Below are 15337 nucleotides of genomic sequence, written 5' to 3'. Positions count from 1 at the left end.
GGTTGCTGACGATTTGCCAGCACACTGCTGCCTGGAGTCGTGGTGGTGATGGTCCTATGTGCCCGACCTCAGCCCTCTCACCTTCACACTTTGCTCAGGCAGTTGAGTGTATCTTGCGTTCACAGAGGTGGTTCTATTGTCTGTTTTCACTCATCCCTCTGCCATATTCTTGGGAAACTAATAGAAACCAGGGTGGCTCCTCTCTCAGAGCCTCCCGCCCTGCCCACAGCAGAGGGGCCATGAGCAGCCGCTAGACAGACAGGTGTGGACTGAGCGGCATCGTGTGCAGACGCTGTGACGGGCATGCTGAACCTGGAGTCCCTTCCTGCCCTCATCCTGACGATGGTTTGAAAAGTAAGGTAACTCTTCCTGGCTGAGGCGGATCCCCTCCAGGATGGTGAAATCTCACCTGCTTTGAGCCTACAACTCAGACCTCTGAGACTTTCTCCTGAAGTTTTACATCCTGAGGACATTGCATTGGCAGTATGAAATCAGCCGTGGTGGGGACATTTACACCGCAGAAACCAGCAACGGGGCATCCTAGTGGAACAAGCCATAGCAGCAACTTACGGGAGAGCCATGAGTTTTAGGTGGAGTGGCCTCTGATCTGCTGACCATGTTACAATCGGAGGACGCAATCCAGCCTTAGGAACAATTACTGAGAATGAATCTGTAGGAAATACAACTGAACCTGCTTTAACATTTGCCTGGAGAAGGGGGTCAGTGTTGTCATCAGCATTGTTTCTCTTTTCTCTGCTGATCGCAATTTGGATTTGCCCCTGTCATGGTGACGTGGCCAGGTCCTGAGCGTGAACAGGTACATTCCACTCAGGATACCACTGCAAGATGGCCAGGATGTACCAAGAGGTGATGGAAGGTTCCATGAGGTGCCAGGGAAGGCTGCATACCAGTCACACTGTCTTCTGAGTGGGGAGGACTAGAGAGCCTCTGTGGCCTCCTCCAGATGTGAGGGGGGTAGTTGGGGGGAGGCTCGGGCTATTCTGTTCTAAAGGCTTTTCTAATGCTTGTGTGTATGCATGTGTGCGCCTGTGTGTGTCCTCCCAGATGAACGACAATCTCCTCGAGAGCTGGAGTGACCTTGATGAGCTGAAGGGAGCCAAGAGCCTGGAGACGGTGTACCTGGAGCGGAACCCCCTGCAGAAGGACCCCCAGTATCGGCGGAAGATCATGCTGGCCCTCCCCACCGTGCGGCAGATCGACGCCACCTTCGTCAGGTTCTGAATCCTGCTCCTCACCTGGTCCCTCTTCAGCAGAACTTCCCAGCCATGGTTTTTTAATCCACCCGTTGCTCCTGAAATCGTCACTATAGCAACAGTCACAAACCCAATGGCAATAAAAAGGCACTGAGTGGTAACTGCCACGTGTGACGACTGCTCACCACTTTGGGATGCCGTTCCTCTTACCTCCTGCACACGGTGTTCCTAGTAATCGTTGATGGTCACTGTGCCACACATCCGTTTCTGGGTTTCTTTCTCTCGGAGGTCACGGCCACCACCTGAGAAGGGTGACACGGTGGGTCTGAGAGCTTTAAAACATCCACGTGCTGCCCGGGTGGGCAGTTGGGCAATTCCAGCCGGCCCTCAAGGCCAAGAGCTTTGTAGTCTTTTAGACCAGTTGATGCCATTTTAAAAAAAAATTATATGTATTAGAAAGCAGACAAACCAATGAGTGGGTAAAGAGTGACTCCGCCCTGTGTCCTGGGACCCTCAGAGCTCTCTTAAAGAGCAGTGGCCATGTGCCAGGCCTCTGCCGACTGCTGCCCGGGCATGCCCAGCCAGTCCCACTCAGTCCTCTGAGGCTGATGTTGCCCTTGTGGTAGAGGGGGAATGCTTCCCACGCACGCGGCTGCATTGTGTGCCGACAGAACAGGAGCCCACCCGAGTCTCTCTTCAGAGTCTTTCTCCAAAGAGCTTACCTCTTGGCCACTTATAATATTGCCTCCCATGCTTACCCCATCATTGTGTCAGCTTGTTTTTTATAGAATTTACATCAGTAGTCACCCGGGGTCTGAATTTAATGCTACAAGGACCTTGTCTTCTCTCGGGGTCTCAGATTTTCCCCTCCGCAGAGTAAGGACTGAATCCTGGTCGCCAGGGGTCCCTTCTACCTCTAAGGTTCTAGAGCTGCGCTGTCCAGTATGGGAGCCACCTGCTGCCACATGTGGCTGCTTCAGTTCTAATTTAAATTTGTTAAAATGAAACAAAATAAATTCAGTTCCTTGGTCACGTTGGCCACATTCCAAGTGCTCAATAGCCACGTCTCGCTGGGGGCAGCCCCTTCCACCACCACAGAAAGCTCTGCCGGCCAGCACCACTCTAGCTCCTGCGGAATGGCACTGGACAGGCTACACTGGGAGCCAGGCAGTGCATGTGGGAGGGCTCCAGGCGACGGGGCGGTCAGCTGCCAGGGAAGCTGTAGACATGGCAGTGGTTGGCCTAAGGGTTAAGGTCATGTCCAGTTCCTGACTCTAATCTTCACCAAAATAAATTCTGTGACCTGAGTCTGTGAGCGTCTACCTATTGAAAAGCAAACTCTTGATGAGGAATGCACAGTTAGGTAGGGCGTGGCCCCAGAAAGAGCTTTTGGATCATGTCCCTAGAATTCTGCCCTTGGCCAAACACCATCCATGTCTGAGAACAAAAGAAAGACATTTTTAGATACAAAGATGCATGATTTGGGTGCCCCTGCTGAAAAAGTTATTCTGAGGAGTCCTCCACCAAACAAAAAAATGAATCCACATAAAGAACTGAAGAAAGGGAAAGATATGGTGTGGAAGCAGCAGCGGGAAGCACTAGAACCAGCAGAACTTGGTTTAAAAGGGTGCGTTTGCCGTGGCTGTGGAGCTCTTTGCAAATGCTAAGGCAGAATTCTTGACAAGGCACAGAACGTACCTCGACAGAAACAGCTGGTGATCTGAAGCGCAAGGCTATTGTTGTCTTCATCTGGGAGGTAGGAAGTGGAAGTGAGGATTGCACACGTTTTCACCTTGGTGTAGAGGAAAGGGAGAAACAGCTTATAAAGAAAGTTTATGGGAAAATGTAAGTTTAGGGTCACCACTAATAGCACAGAAAAATGTCACAAAACATCCACCTCTCAAGTAGGAGAAAACGCAGCAAAAAGCGTCAAGCAGAGAGGACAGTGAGGACAGGGGCTCAAGGAGCAGCACAGGCCGAAGCCCCGCAGGTGGCCCCCGGGGGCCGGGGGCAGGAGGTGCCCGCGGTAGAGGTGACACTCTCAGAATGTCACAGATCAAAACCCAGCATCCGTTTTTTAACAGACATTTTAAAAATTGTTTTTAAAATGTTGAAGGGATGGGAAAAGCTGTGCTAAATCCAGCACAATCCTAATCAAAATGCTATCTCATTTTTTGAGAAACTCATAAACTCAAAGCAAAAAGCTCCACATTGAGCCTTGAAACTTCGAACAGGTTCAGTCAACTCTGGAAAAGAGTCAAGAGGGGCAATTTCCTGCAGATTCTGAAAGCTGCAAACCCACAGGAAAGACAGTGTGGAGGCCAGTCAGCTCCGGCAGACCCTTGGACAGAGGCTTGGTGGCTGGAAAGCTGGCCCACGGGTCGAGGAGGAATGGACGGTCTCCTAGACAGTGGTGGGCACAGTAGCACACTGGGGGAGAAAAGCACCAGACCCTGCCTAACATCATCTGCAGGGCGGCTCCTGGGGATTAGAACCCCGGTGAGAAAGGGAAAATAGAAAGTTAGCGGGAAAATCTATTTGTGAGCGAGAAGTGGAGAAGAGCAGCTTCAAACCCCAAAGCACAACCATAAGACAAGATTTTGATGGATTTGTTTATGTAAGAGTAAAATTCCTATAGAACAAAACACCATGAGTAGACCACAGAGAGCAGATAAAGAGACATTTGCAGTGGGTAAAACTGGCAAGGGCCCAGTGCCGAGACGTAAGGGACTCCCACAAATGAAAGAAAATGACAGGAACCCAGATAGGAACAGGCTGAGGACAAGAGCAGGCAGTTCAGAGAGGCCAGAGGGCCAAGCAGCCACACTGTGGGCCACACAGTGTCCCCAGTGTGGTCATCAGAGAAGTGCAAACCAGAACAGGGAGCCATCACTATGCACCCACCGGAAATCAGGTAATTAGAAACGAGCTCATAGTGCGGGTGGGGGGTGGTCCGGGGGACAGGGAGTGGACTGGGGCAGCCAAAGTGTCCACATTGGGAGCTGCCCCCTCCCGTCCAGTAGTGCAGGCCCTGGGCACAGTGGTGGCCGAGTCCAGGCAGAGAGACCCCCACGTGTGCCCTGAGCCTCAAAAAGAGCCGGCAGCCCCACACACCTGAGCTGGGCCTGTGGCTGCGGTAACTGCTCTCCAACTGGAAACAGCCATGGTGTCCACCCTGGGAAACCAAACAGGCCACAGCCATGTGAACTGCATGTCCATTATAGAAGGACATGCTGGCTCTCCCAGAATGTGTGGAAATAGGAGGATTCTCTCAGCCAGGGCAGGGTGGATGACGGAATAAAGCCAAGCAGTCAAGCCAGACGGTGGCCTCCCAGGAACCCCTGAAGAGAGGGCTGCCAGGAGCCACCCTCCTCTGAGCCTGAAACCACCCACAAGCAAAGACAAAGCATAGGAGGTTCGTTTTGAGAGAGAGAAGGGTGGGGGAGGGAGGGAGGAAAGAAGCCAGCAGGGGTGACAGTATTAATAATAAGATGAGGGGGGCCGGCCCCGGGGGAGGAGCTGTTAAGTTCACGTGCTCTGCTTCAGTGGCCCGGGGTTCGCAGGTTCAGATCCCAGGCGCAGACGCACCGCTTGTCAAGCCATGCTGTGGCAGCGTCCCATATAACGTAGAGGAAGATGGGCACGGATGTTAGCCCAGGGCCAGTCTTCCTCAGCAAAAAGAGGAGAATTGGCAACAGATGTCAGCTCAAGGCTAATCTTCCTCAAAAAATAAAATAATAATAATAGAATCAGGGAAGGAGCGGCTTCAGTAGGGAAATTCCTCTTTCCTCAGCAGGTGCTTGGCACCTCTTCTGTGCCTTCCCTCCTTTAGGTATTTGGGATACGTGAGTGAACAGATTCTCAAAATCCCTGCCCCTGTAAACTTCAGGAACAGTGGAGCATAGCTTAAACCATAACCATAAGACAGTTACTTGGTTAGAAGGTGATTCGTGTTTTGGAAGAAAGCGCAGCATTTTGGACAGGCTCACTGAGGAATTACTTAACAGCAGGAGTGGGCTAGGGTGGGGAGGAAGCCACCGAGGGGCAGCAGCCACAGGCAGAGCCTCCGGGAAGGGGAGGCAGCGAGAGAAGGTGAAGGAGGCCTGCAAACACAGCCTGGGGAGGCTGTGGAGAGTCCCAGGTGGGCTGCAGGGGAGATGGAGAGGTGAGGGAGGAGCACAGGGGCTGCTGTGGGGAATCAGGGGGGCCGTCCTGTTGGGGGAGGTGCTGCTGTGCAGAGCTGCAGAAGACCACGGAGAGGGGTCCCAGAGGAGGGGCAGGCCAGCCAGGGGACAGACAGGCAGACATGCTGGACCCAGGGCGTAGGCTGGAGGAACAGAAGTGCCATATGGGGCAAGAGGCAAGCAGAGAGGATGGACGGTGAGCAGGCTAGATGGCCACCTGGAGGAGGGTACTCGCTCTGAGCAGAGAGAAGGTTTGAGGGAGAGGTGGAATCGGGAGGGACCTGGGGGCAGGCGGGGGGCCTGGGGGGCAAGAGAGGGTTCTTGGGGGCCAGAGTGAGTCCTGGGGGGTAAAGGAGTGTCCTGGGGGGCAAGGGAGGGTTTTGGGGGGCAGGAGTGAGTCCTGGGGGCAGGGGAGAGTCCTGGGGGACAGGGAGCATGTCAAGCAAGTGGAGTAGCACAGTAGGGCACAGGAAGACAAAACCATCCATGGCCCAGCCCTCAGGCCACGTGCAGGGCAGGTGAATGTCAGGAAGACAAAGGAGTCACCCAGCTGGCAGTCACTAGAGGGGCCATTCACCCCAGGGATTTTGTTCAGACCAGCAGTGTGCCCACCCCCAGGAATGAGGTGCATTGGTTCAAAACAATCCAATGCGTCTACTCCCTTTCCAGACTGCCTCATGGCCAGGGGTGGCCTGAGACTCATGCTTAGCCGATAACACCTGCTTTCCTGAGAAAAAGGGCAGGTGCAGCTGGCATGGTGTCTTGAATGTGGATTTGATGGCTGGACCTGCTGCAGCCATCCTGCAACCACGAGGCAAGGGCCTTGGCCCTGAATTCCTGGAGCCACTGAACCCACCCAGTTGCCACCATCTCCCCATTTCTTGTGAGGTGAGGAAGATCTTTTTTGTTAAGCCAGGGTAGTTAGAGGCTTTTTTCTTTTTTTCACTTTTACCAAATTTATTTCTAAATGTTACATAAATGGATATAAAAAGTTAGAGTCAAATAAACCTGGAGTAGCAGATCCTGGGCCTGTGTTCTTCCTAGTGCCTGGGACCCAACAAGACACCTGTGCTGGTTGTAGCTTCCTTCTTTAATTTTTTAAAACTGCAAAAGTTATGCAACTTGAAAAAATTTGAAACCAATTGTATAAAGTAACAGTTAGAAGCTATACTGAGGGTGAGTACCCTTTTAGGTGTTCTGTGTGCCGATGTCCCTCTGGGGCCACCAGAGCTGCTTTGCCACCAAGAGCGGTGAGCCAGGAGACTCTGAGAGTTGACCTCTTGCTGGGATGGTCCTTTGCAGTGACTGACCAGAGCAGAATGTGACGTTGCCTCAGGCGGGGAAGACTCAGAGGCCCCGTGGGATCAGGCTGAGGCCATCCTCTGCCAGCGTTACTCCTCTCCCCGCCCGCCTCCCACTCCTTTGCTGGTCTCTGGAGCATTCCACAATCCAGTCCTTGCACAGGAACCCATCTCGGGGTCTGCGTGGGGAGAGCTTGACCTCAGACAGAGACCTCTGTGCAGAGCCGACAGGCCCAGGGCTGAGGAGGAAAAGGAGGGCTGGGATGCCTCCTCCCTGCAGTGAGCAGGGCCCCACCCCCCTTCCCAGACGTGCCCTGAGGTGATGTGATTGGCCTGAGGTCACACCCAGGAAGTGGCAGAGCTGGCTCTGCAACCTGGGTCTCCTGGGTCCCCTGATGTCTCCAGACCCGGGACACCACCAGGCAGGGATGATACCAGCCCGCCCCCGTGGCCGCCCCTGCCAAATTCCACCTCTCCCTAAGTCTCCACAGCAGCAGCCCCACAGTCCATGTGGGCCCTGAAATCCCTAAGCAAATAGGAGGAGAGAGATGGGCCATGGCATTGGCTGGAGAGGACAGTGGTATTTGCATGCGGGGTGTGTGAAGGCTCTAGGAAAATGGGTTGCCTCTGTTTGCAGACTTGGAGCCCCACACCCCCTTTTCAAACAAAGGCAGATCCTGTTCCAGGAGCCAGGGAGACCTTGCCCTGGCCAGCCGTGCCAGGCACCTCTCCTGCCTGCTTCCGGGCCCGTTTGCCAGACGGGGAGAGGGCACTCGAGTCGCCATCACCACCTGGGCAAGGCCATGAGGACAGGGTCCTCCCAGTTCTCTGTCCACGGGGCTGGCTCAGACTCAGCTGCCCAGATGAGGCTCATGCTGGGAGCTTGGCCATGACCTCGGAGGCCTCTTCTGGAAGCCGCTGTGCCAGGTGGGAACCTGTTCTACGATGTGTGGGCCACTGGGAGGAAGTTGGGGAGATGGACTCCAGGGAGGCTGGGTGAACTCCCCCAGCCCATCAGGGCTCCAAGCGCCGTGAACTGCGGGTGGGAGCTCCAGGGTTCCCCTTGGTGCCCCAGAGGCCTGGCATGGTGTCTGCTGCAGGCCCTGGAGGGATAAGAGGAGCCCAGTGCTCGGTGTGGCTTTGGGCAGGGCACCCCCAACCCTAGGGAACCTCAGTTTTCCCACCCGTCCAATAACCACACTATGGAGCAGGTCACTTCTGGGGCCTCTGTGGTTGGAGCATCCTCTGTTCATCCCTTCTGCACAGAGCACCACCTGCTCACCACAGCGGGGCCTTCAGCAGCATGGGGGGGACGGGGGGAGGGGTGTTGCCGGCTGGCTGACTTAAAACTCTCAAAGATTTTCCTCCAGGAACGCCCATGACCCACACCAGCTCAGAACCATGCTGGGGTGCCATGATGCCATGAATCCTAGCTCTGGGGCATCTGGAGCCTGGCGGGGGCTCAGGAGGTGTGGGCTCATATCTCTGCCTCTCTGGGCCTCAGGCTACCTGGACTAGATGAGCTATCCCCTCCAGCCTCCTGTGGTTCCTCCACCTTCACACCCTCCCAGCCTCCGTGGCCCTTGGGACATCCCTCAGGGCTGCATTGGTTCTGCTGGGGCACACAGCCAGCCTCAGCTCAAATCCCACCCACTTCCGGGCCATAGATCTCCTCTCGCTCTTTGCCCCACTTTGCCACCCCATCCACTGGAAGAGTGGTGTCTGTACCAACAGAGGGATCCAGAGGCCAGGTGTGAAAGACACAGGGTCAGTGTGGCCACGCCGGCCTCCCCAACAGGCCTAGGACCCCCCGGAGGAGCCAAGGCCCTGTCTCCATCTATCAAAGGGTATTATCTATTCCCCTGCAGGCGAGCAGGAGAAAGGGGGGTCTGCACTCCAAGCCCACCCCTCTTGGCCTCCTCGGGCCCCACTGCCCCCACAGGGTTGAGGGGGAGGTAGACACTCACTGGACAGGTGGACAGATGGACAGCTGCTGGGCCAGGCCTCCCTCCCTCACTCCTGGGCTCCAGCTGCTGGGCTCCTCCTAGAGCCAGAGGCCAGTCTGGGGGATCTTCATGTGCCCCCAGGTTGGACAGCTCGGTCTGGCCCTGGCCACTGCTCCAAGCCCATGTCCTCACCTGTCACGTGGGCTCACTGCAGGCTGTATGGGGGTATGGGGACTGGGTCTCATGTGCCCCCTCTCTTACCCCCCATCCCTGCCCTGGTCCTGGTGGGGTGCAGGAACGGGATGCTGCGGAGGCGGGCCCGGGAGGAGGACAGTGCCGTCCTGATCGACATGGCCCCCGGGGCAGAGAAGGGGGACTCCTACGGGAGCACAGCCAATACCTTAGAGGTAACACTCAGGACTGTCCCCAGCCCTGGGGACAGGAGGCCCAGCGAGCCATCCACTTGCCTCTCCCTGCCTGGGCCTGAGCCCCCCACCCCAGGATGGACTTGGGGATCCGGTAGACGATGGCCCCACCCTGGGCCCAGCCTTTGGGGGATGGATACAGTGCCCATTGGGTTTTCCAGGAGCCCTCGTCCACTGCGTAAGGCTCCTGCACCCTCACGCTGCGTTGGTGACAGGAAGAGGGAGACGTCCTTAATGCCCACAGTCAGGTCACCGCCTAGCCTGCGAGATGTGCAGAAACCCCTCGGGACAGGCCAGACAAGGACAAGCCAGACAAAGCCAGGCCCACTAGCAATGAAGGGAAGAAAGGGGACGCAGGGCTATGCACCGCTGCGATACCGTGTGTTGAAGTTTTTTTTTTTTTTTTTTAATTTTTATTTATTTATTTTTCCCCCAAACCCCCAGTCGATAGTTGTATGTCATAGCTGCACATCCTTCTAGTTGCTGTATGTGGGACGCGGCCTCAGCATGACGGGATAAGCGGTGCGTCGGTGCGCGCCCAGGATCCGAACCTGGGCCGCCAGTAGCGGAGCGCGCGCACTTAACCGCTAAGCCACGGGGCCGGCCCATGAAGTTTAAAACAGAAATGCTGCTTCTTCAAATGTTGTGGAGTAGGATGCACCGGTGTGTGCTGAGTCCCTGAGGCAGTGAAGGGGAGGAAGACTATCCTCTACCCACTCTGGGTTCTTTCTGGCTGGGCTACAAATTAAATTGACTGAGACCAAATAGCAGGAGAAAATCAAACAAAGCTTTGTACCATGTATACGTGGGAGAAACCAGGGAAACTGAGTTTCTTGACAAATGGCGGAGGTTTTCACCTTAAATGGCATATTCAGACAGACAAAGGAGGATGTTGGGGGTGGGGGAGTCAGCTATGGGCGATGACCAGAAAGTACAATAAACAAGTGTATACAGATTTAAGTCCTCTCTGTCCGCACTGATAAGAGTTTCTAGAGATAAGGCCATCCCCCCTTCTTCCTGGTGCAGACAGGGAGATACCTTTACAAATGGAGATTTCTCTTACAAATGTAAATGTTTGGTCTTAGCAAGGACCCTCCCAGTCTGTCAATACAATAACCAAGGTCAAAAAAAGGACATATTTTGAAGTGGCCAATTTTGATCTCCCACAGCAGCAAACTCCGCCAGCAGTGCCGCAGGGGAGCAGTGGGTCTTCAGCTTTATCCACAATGTCTGATTGCCTAAAAATGTAAAACTAAGCACATCAATGGGGAACAGTTGTTGGTCTGGAAGGTAGAATGTGGGAGCCTCTCCGTTGTGTCTGGTTCTCTTCTGCATTTCACAGTTTATCAGCACACAGAGTGGCAGGAAAGGATGCACACCACCTGGAGGGGAGAGATGCATTTGAGAATTAGGGTCAGGGTTTGGGATAGGGCAGAGTCAGGGTCGGGGTCGGGGTCATGGTTGAGTTAGTATAGGGTTAGGTTTTGGATGAGGCGAGGTCAGGGTCAGCGCTATGGTAAAGGTTGAGGTTACTGATAGGGTTTAGGTTAAGGTTAGAGTTAAGATCAAAGTTAGTGATGGGATTGGGTTTAGGGTCACCCTGGGGCCGGGTTAGTATAGATGCCTTTTATAAAGGGCTCCTGTCACCTGGAACTTCTGGAAACCCAAAAGCATACCACCCACTGGGCGCCATGACCACCAATGGCCTGTCTGCAGGGCCACTTAGGGGGCAGTCTGGCTCCCCTCTAGCCCCCGCGTCCTGTCGGTGCTACCCGCAACCTGATGCTGGCCCCCAGCCGAGGCTAGGTGCTCAGAGGCCCAGGGGTGCCCTCGGGGTGGGGGGCGCTGGAGGGCACATGGGGGTGGCCTGCCCTCTGGATATGCCCCTTTGCACACAGTGGTCATTCTTCTGTGTCCCTCGTGGTCTGGGGTGGGGTGGGGGCCAGGTGGGGGCAACTCACCACGGTCAAATGCTGCCTTTTCTCTTCCTTTCCTTCCAGCCGGGTGGACACCAGGCGGCCACTTGCAGGGTGGGGAGCCCTGCCAAGCCCCGAATCGGTGAGCCTCTCCCAGTATCTGCCAGCTATGCCCATGTTGGTCCTGGGGGTGGGGACGCAGATGTGGTGCCTATGGTGGCAGCAGGAGGACAGCGGCCTGGGTCACCGTCCTCAGTGACCAGGCCACCCCTCCCTGCCCATCACTAATTCTGGTGCCAATTGCTGTGCTGGGGGTGGGATTAGGGCCTCATGGTGAGCAGAACACAGCCAGGGAGACAACAGGGAAGGGGGTTCCTGGAGAGGGCTCTGAAAGGTGGAGGGAGTGGCCCCTCCCTGCTGCTCTGGCCTCAGGACAAACTCAGAGTCATCGCAGACTCTTATTTCTTGCACCTCTCACCTTTGCTACCTTCAAAATGTATCAGATCCACTTCTCCTCACCCTCCACCCCCACTGCTCCTGTCTGCCCGGAGCCACCAACCTCTCCCCAGAGGACTGCACCAGCTCCCACCTGGCTCCCAGTGCCCGCCTGCCCATCCTGCTCTCCATGCAGCACCAGAAAGACCCTTGTTAAAAGCAGATGCCCTGGGCCGGTCCGGTGGCTTAGCAGTTAAGTGCGCGCGCTCCGCTGCTGGCGGCCCGGGTTCAGATCCCGGGCGCGCACCGACGCACCGCTTCTCCGGCCATGCTGAGGCCGCGTCCCACATACAGCAACTAGAAGGATGTGCAGCTATGACATACAACTATCTACTGGGGAGCTTTGGGGAAGAAAAGAAAAGGAGGAGGATTGGCAATGGATGTTAACCCAGAGCCGGTCTTCCTCAGCAAAAAGGGGAGGATTAGCACGGATGTTAGCTCAGGGCTGATCTCCCTCACAAAAAAAAAAAAAAAAGAAAAAGCAGATCCCCTAACGTCACACCCATTAGGATGGCTACTATTCAACAACAACAACAAACCAGAAAATAACAAGTGTTGGCGAGGATGTGGAGAAACTGGAACCCTGTGCTTGGCTGGGGGAATGTGAAATGGTGCAGCTGCTGTGGAAAACAGTAGGAAGGTTCCTCAAAAAATTAAACATAGAATTACCATATGATCCAGCAATTCCACTTCAGGGGATACAGTCATGCGCCACATAATGACAGACCACGTATGCGACAGTGGTTCCATGAGATGAGTACCATGTATCCTGTGTGTAATAGGCTGTACCATCGAGGTTTGTGTAAGTGCACTCTATGATGCTCGCACAACAACAGAGTCACCTAACAACACATTTCTCAAAACATGTCCCTGTTGTTAAGCGACACGTGACTGTATACCCAAAAGAACTGATGATGAACATTTGGGTTCTTTCCATTTCTTTGGCTGTTGTGAATAATGCAGCAATGAACATTCATGTACAAGATTTTGTGTGGATATAAGTGTTCGTCTTTCCTGGGCATATTCCTTTGAGTGGAATTGCCAGGTCATATGGTAACTCATTGTTTAACATTTTGAGGAACCTCCAAAGTGTGTTCCAAAGTGACTGCACCATGTTACAAACCACCAGCAATGTCTGAGGATTCCAATTTCTCCACATCCTACCTAGCACTTCTTATTGCCTGTCTTTTTATTCTAGCTGTCCTAGTGGGTATGAAGTGGCATCTCAGTGTGGTTCTCATTTGTAATTCCCTAGTGACTGACAACATTGAGCATCTTTTCATGGGCTTATTGGCCATTTGTATATCTTCTTTAGAGAAATGTCTATTCAAAATCTGTGCCCATTTTAAAATTGGGTTATTTGTCTTTTTATTGTTGAGTTGTAAATGTTTTTTATATATTCTGGATACAAGTCCCTTATCAGATATGTGATTTGCCTATATATTTTTTCTCCTATTCTGTGGGTTGCCTTTTCACTTTCTTGATGGTGTCCTCTGATGAAGTCCATTTGAAGTCCATGGTAATTTTGATGAAGTCCGTCTCACCAATCGTCTCTTTTACTGATATGCTTTTGGTGTCATATCTAAGAAATCATTGCCTAAACCAGGTCATCAAGATTTGCAACTATTGGGCTGGCCCCATGGCTTAGTGGTTGAGTGCACGCGCTCCGCTACTGGCGGCCTGGGTTCGGATCCCGGGCGCGCACCGATGCACCGCCTCTCCGACCTTGCTGAGGCTGCATCCCACATACAGCGGCTGGAAGGATGAGCAACTATGACATAGAACTGTCTACTGGGGCTTTGGGGGAAAAAAAAAGGAGGAGGATTGGCAATAGATGTTGGCTCAGAGGTCGTCTTCCTCAGAAAAAAGAGGAGGATTAGCACGGATATTAGCTCAGGGCTGATCTGCCTCAAAAAAAAAAGATTTACAACTGTGTTTTCTCCTAAGAGTTTTGTCATTTTAGTTCTTGTACTTAGTTCTATGACCTTTATGTTGTGATCTTAACTTCACTTTGAGTTAATTTCGTGTATGGTGTGAAGTAGGGGTCCAAATTCATTCTTTTACATGTGGATATCTACTTGTCCCACCACCAGTGGTTGAAATCACTGTTCTTTTCCTGTTGAATAGTGTTGTCCCCTTTGTAAAAAATTGACCATAAATGTATGGGTTTATTTTCAGAATCTTAAATATATTCCATTGATCTGTATGTCTATCCTTATGCCAGTACCACACTGTCTTGGTTATTCTAGCTTTGTAGTAAGTTTTGAAATCAAAAATTGCAAGTCCTACAACTCTGTTCTTCTTTTCAACATTGTTTTGGCTATTCTGGGTCTCATGTATTTCTATATGAAATTTAAACTTATCCATTTCTGCAAAAGAAAAGCCAACTGGGATTCTGATAGGGATTGTGTTGAATCTGTAGGTCAGTTGGGGAGTATTGCTATCTTCACAGTATTAAGTCTTCTGATTCATGCACATGGGCTGTCTTTGCATTTATTTAGCTCCTCTTCAAATTATTTCAACAATGTCTGGTAGTTTTCAATGTATAAGTCTTGCACATTTTTTGTTAAGTTTGTTTTTTTTGGTGCTGTTGTAAATGGAATTGTTTTTCTTCATTTCATTTTCAGCTTGTTTATTGGTAGGGTATAGAAATACAATTGATATTCGTACGTTTATCTTGTATCCTGCAACCCTATCAAGCCTGTTATTAGTTCTAATAGTTTTTGTTGTGAATTCCTTGGATTTTCTATACACAAGATCATGTCATCTGTAAATAGAGATATTTTACTTTTATGTTTACCTATTTCTTTATCCTTTGTGGTACGTTCCTTCCTTCCTGCACATCTGCACTTCCATCTGAGAGTATTTCCTTCAGCGTGAAGAATTTCCTGTAGTATTTCCTGTAGAGTAGGTGTGTTGGGACTAAATAGCTCAGATTCTGATTGTTTGAAAATATCTTCATTTGGCCTTTATTTCTGAAGAACGTTTCTGCTGGGTAAAGAATTCTAGTTTACGGCATTTTCCCCAGAACGTTACAGATGCCGTTCCATTATCTTTTGGTTTCCATTGTTTCTGTTGAGAAATCAGGTATATATATTATTATTGTGCTCCTGAAAAATAAAGTTTTTTTTTTCCTCTTGCTACTTTTAAGATTTCTCTTTATCTTTAATACAGAAAAGATACGCTCTACCGTGATTTTCCTAGTTGTAGTTTCTATATCCTGTTGGGGGTTCACTCAGCTTTTTGAATCTTTGGATTGATTTATTTCATCAGATTTGGAAATTCTTGACCATTTTCTTCAAAGATTGCTCCTTTCCTGTCTACTCTCCCCTGATTCTCCGGTCACAGTGTGCTGGCCTTTGGCCATGACCACACCCTTCTTGTGCCCTCTTCAGTCCTTTCCGTTCTTTTTGCTCTGAGCTTGAGTTGGATATTTTCTACTGGTCTGTCCTTAAGTTTGGCAATCCTGTCTTCTGTTGTGTCTAGTCCGCTATTAAACCTGTCTAGAGGCTTTTTAATTTCATATGCTATGTTTTGCTGTTTGGGGATGTTCATTTGATTCCTTTTCATAAATTCTAAGTCCTTCTTGAAATATTCCAGTTGTTAACCATTTTGTCCATTCTTTATTCTTTTTTCTCTTTTAGCTTAGTAATTGTCATTATTTTAAGCCCTTTCCTGCTTGCTCCACTCTGTGATTCATCTCTGGGTCAGTCTCTGTTGATTTGGTCAGCTTCCTGTATAGTGTTGAGTTTCGTTCTGGCAGGTAGTCAGATTACTGGCAAGTCACCTTGATCTGGTTAAAGCTTGGTTTTAGGTCTTAGAACAGCCCACTTCAATTTTGTGCTTATTCCTAAGA

At 51.6% G+C, this 15337-nt stretch overlaps 2 protein-coding genes across 4 annotated transcripts in view; both read left to right on the top strand.

The window, feature by feature from the left end:
* Positions 1-2246, top strand: part of PPP1R7 (protein phosphatase 1 regulatory subunit 7) — a 32749-nt gene extending 30503 nt beyond the window's left edge. For all 3 annotated transcript variants that reach the window (XM_087424572.1, XM_004427749.3, XM_087424573.1), the window contains one exon: positions 1066-2246. In XM_087424572.1, the coding sequence (XP_087280698.1) occupies positions 1066-1242 (177 nt within the window). In that variant the 3' untranslated portion in view covers positions 1243-2246. The remainder of the gene's footprint in view (positions 1-1065) is intronic.
* A 6532-nt stretch (positions 2247-8778) lies between these two features.
* The window catches only part of ANO7 (anoctamin 7), a 33735-nt gene continuing 27176 nt past the window's right edge, over positions 8779-15337 (top strand). Inside the window, exons 1-2 of the mRNA XM_087424568.1 lie at positions 8779-9052; positions 11071-11128. Coding sequence (XP_087280694.1) covers positions 8828-9052; positions 11071-11128 — 283 coding nt within the window. The 5' untranslated portion in view covers positions 8779-8827. The remainder of the gene's footprint in view (positions 9053-11070; positions 11129-15337) is intronic.

This window comes from Ceratotherium simum, chromosome 37 (assembly GCF_057802395.1).
Source record: "Ceratotherium simum simum isolate JZ-2026a chromosome 37, ASM5780239v1, whole genome shotgun sequence".
NCBI classification, from domain to species: domain Eukaryota; kingdom Metazoa; phylum Chordata; class Mammalia; order Perissodactyla; family Rhinocerotidae; genus Ceratotherium; species Ceratotherium simum.
This window is presented reverse-complemented; position numbering and strand designations above follow the sequence as displayed.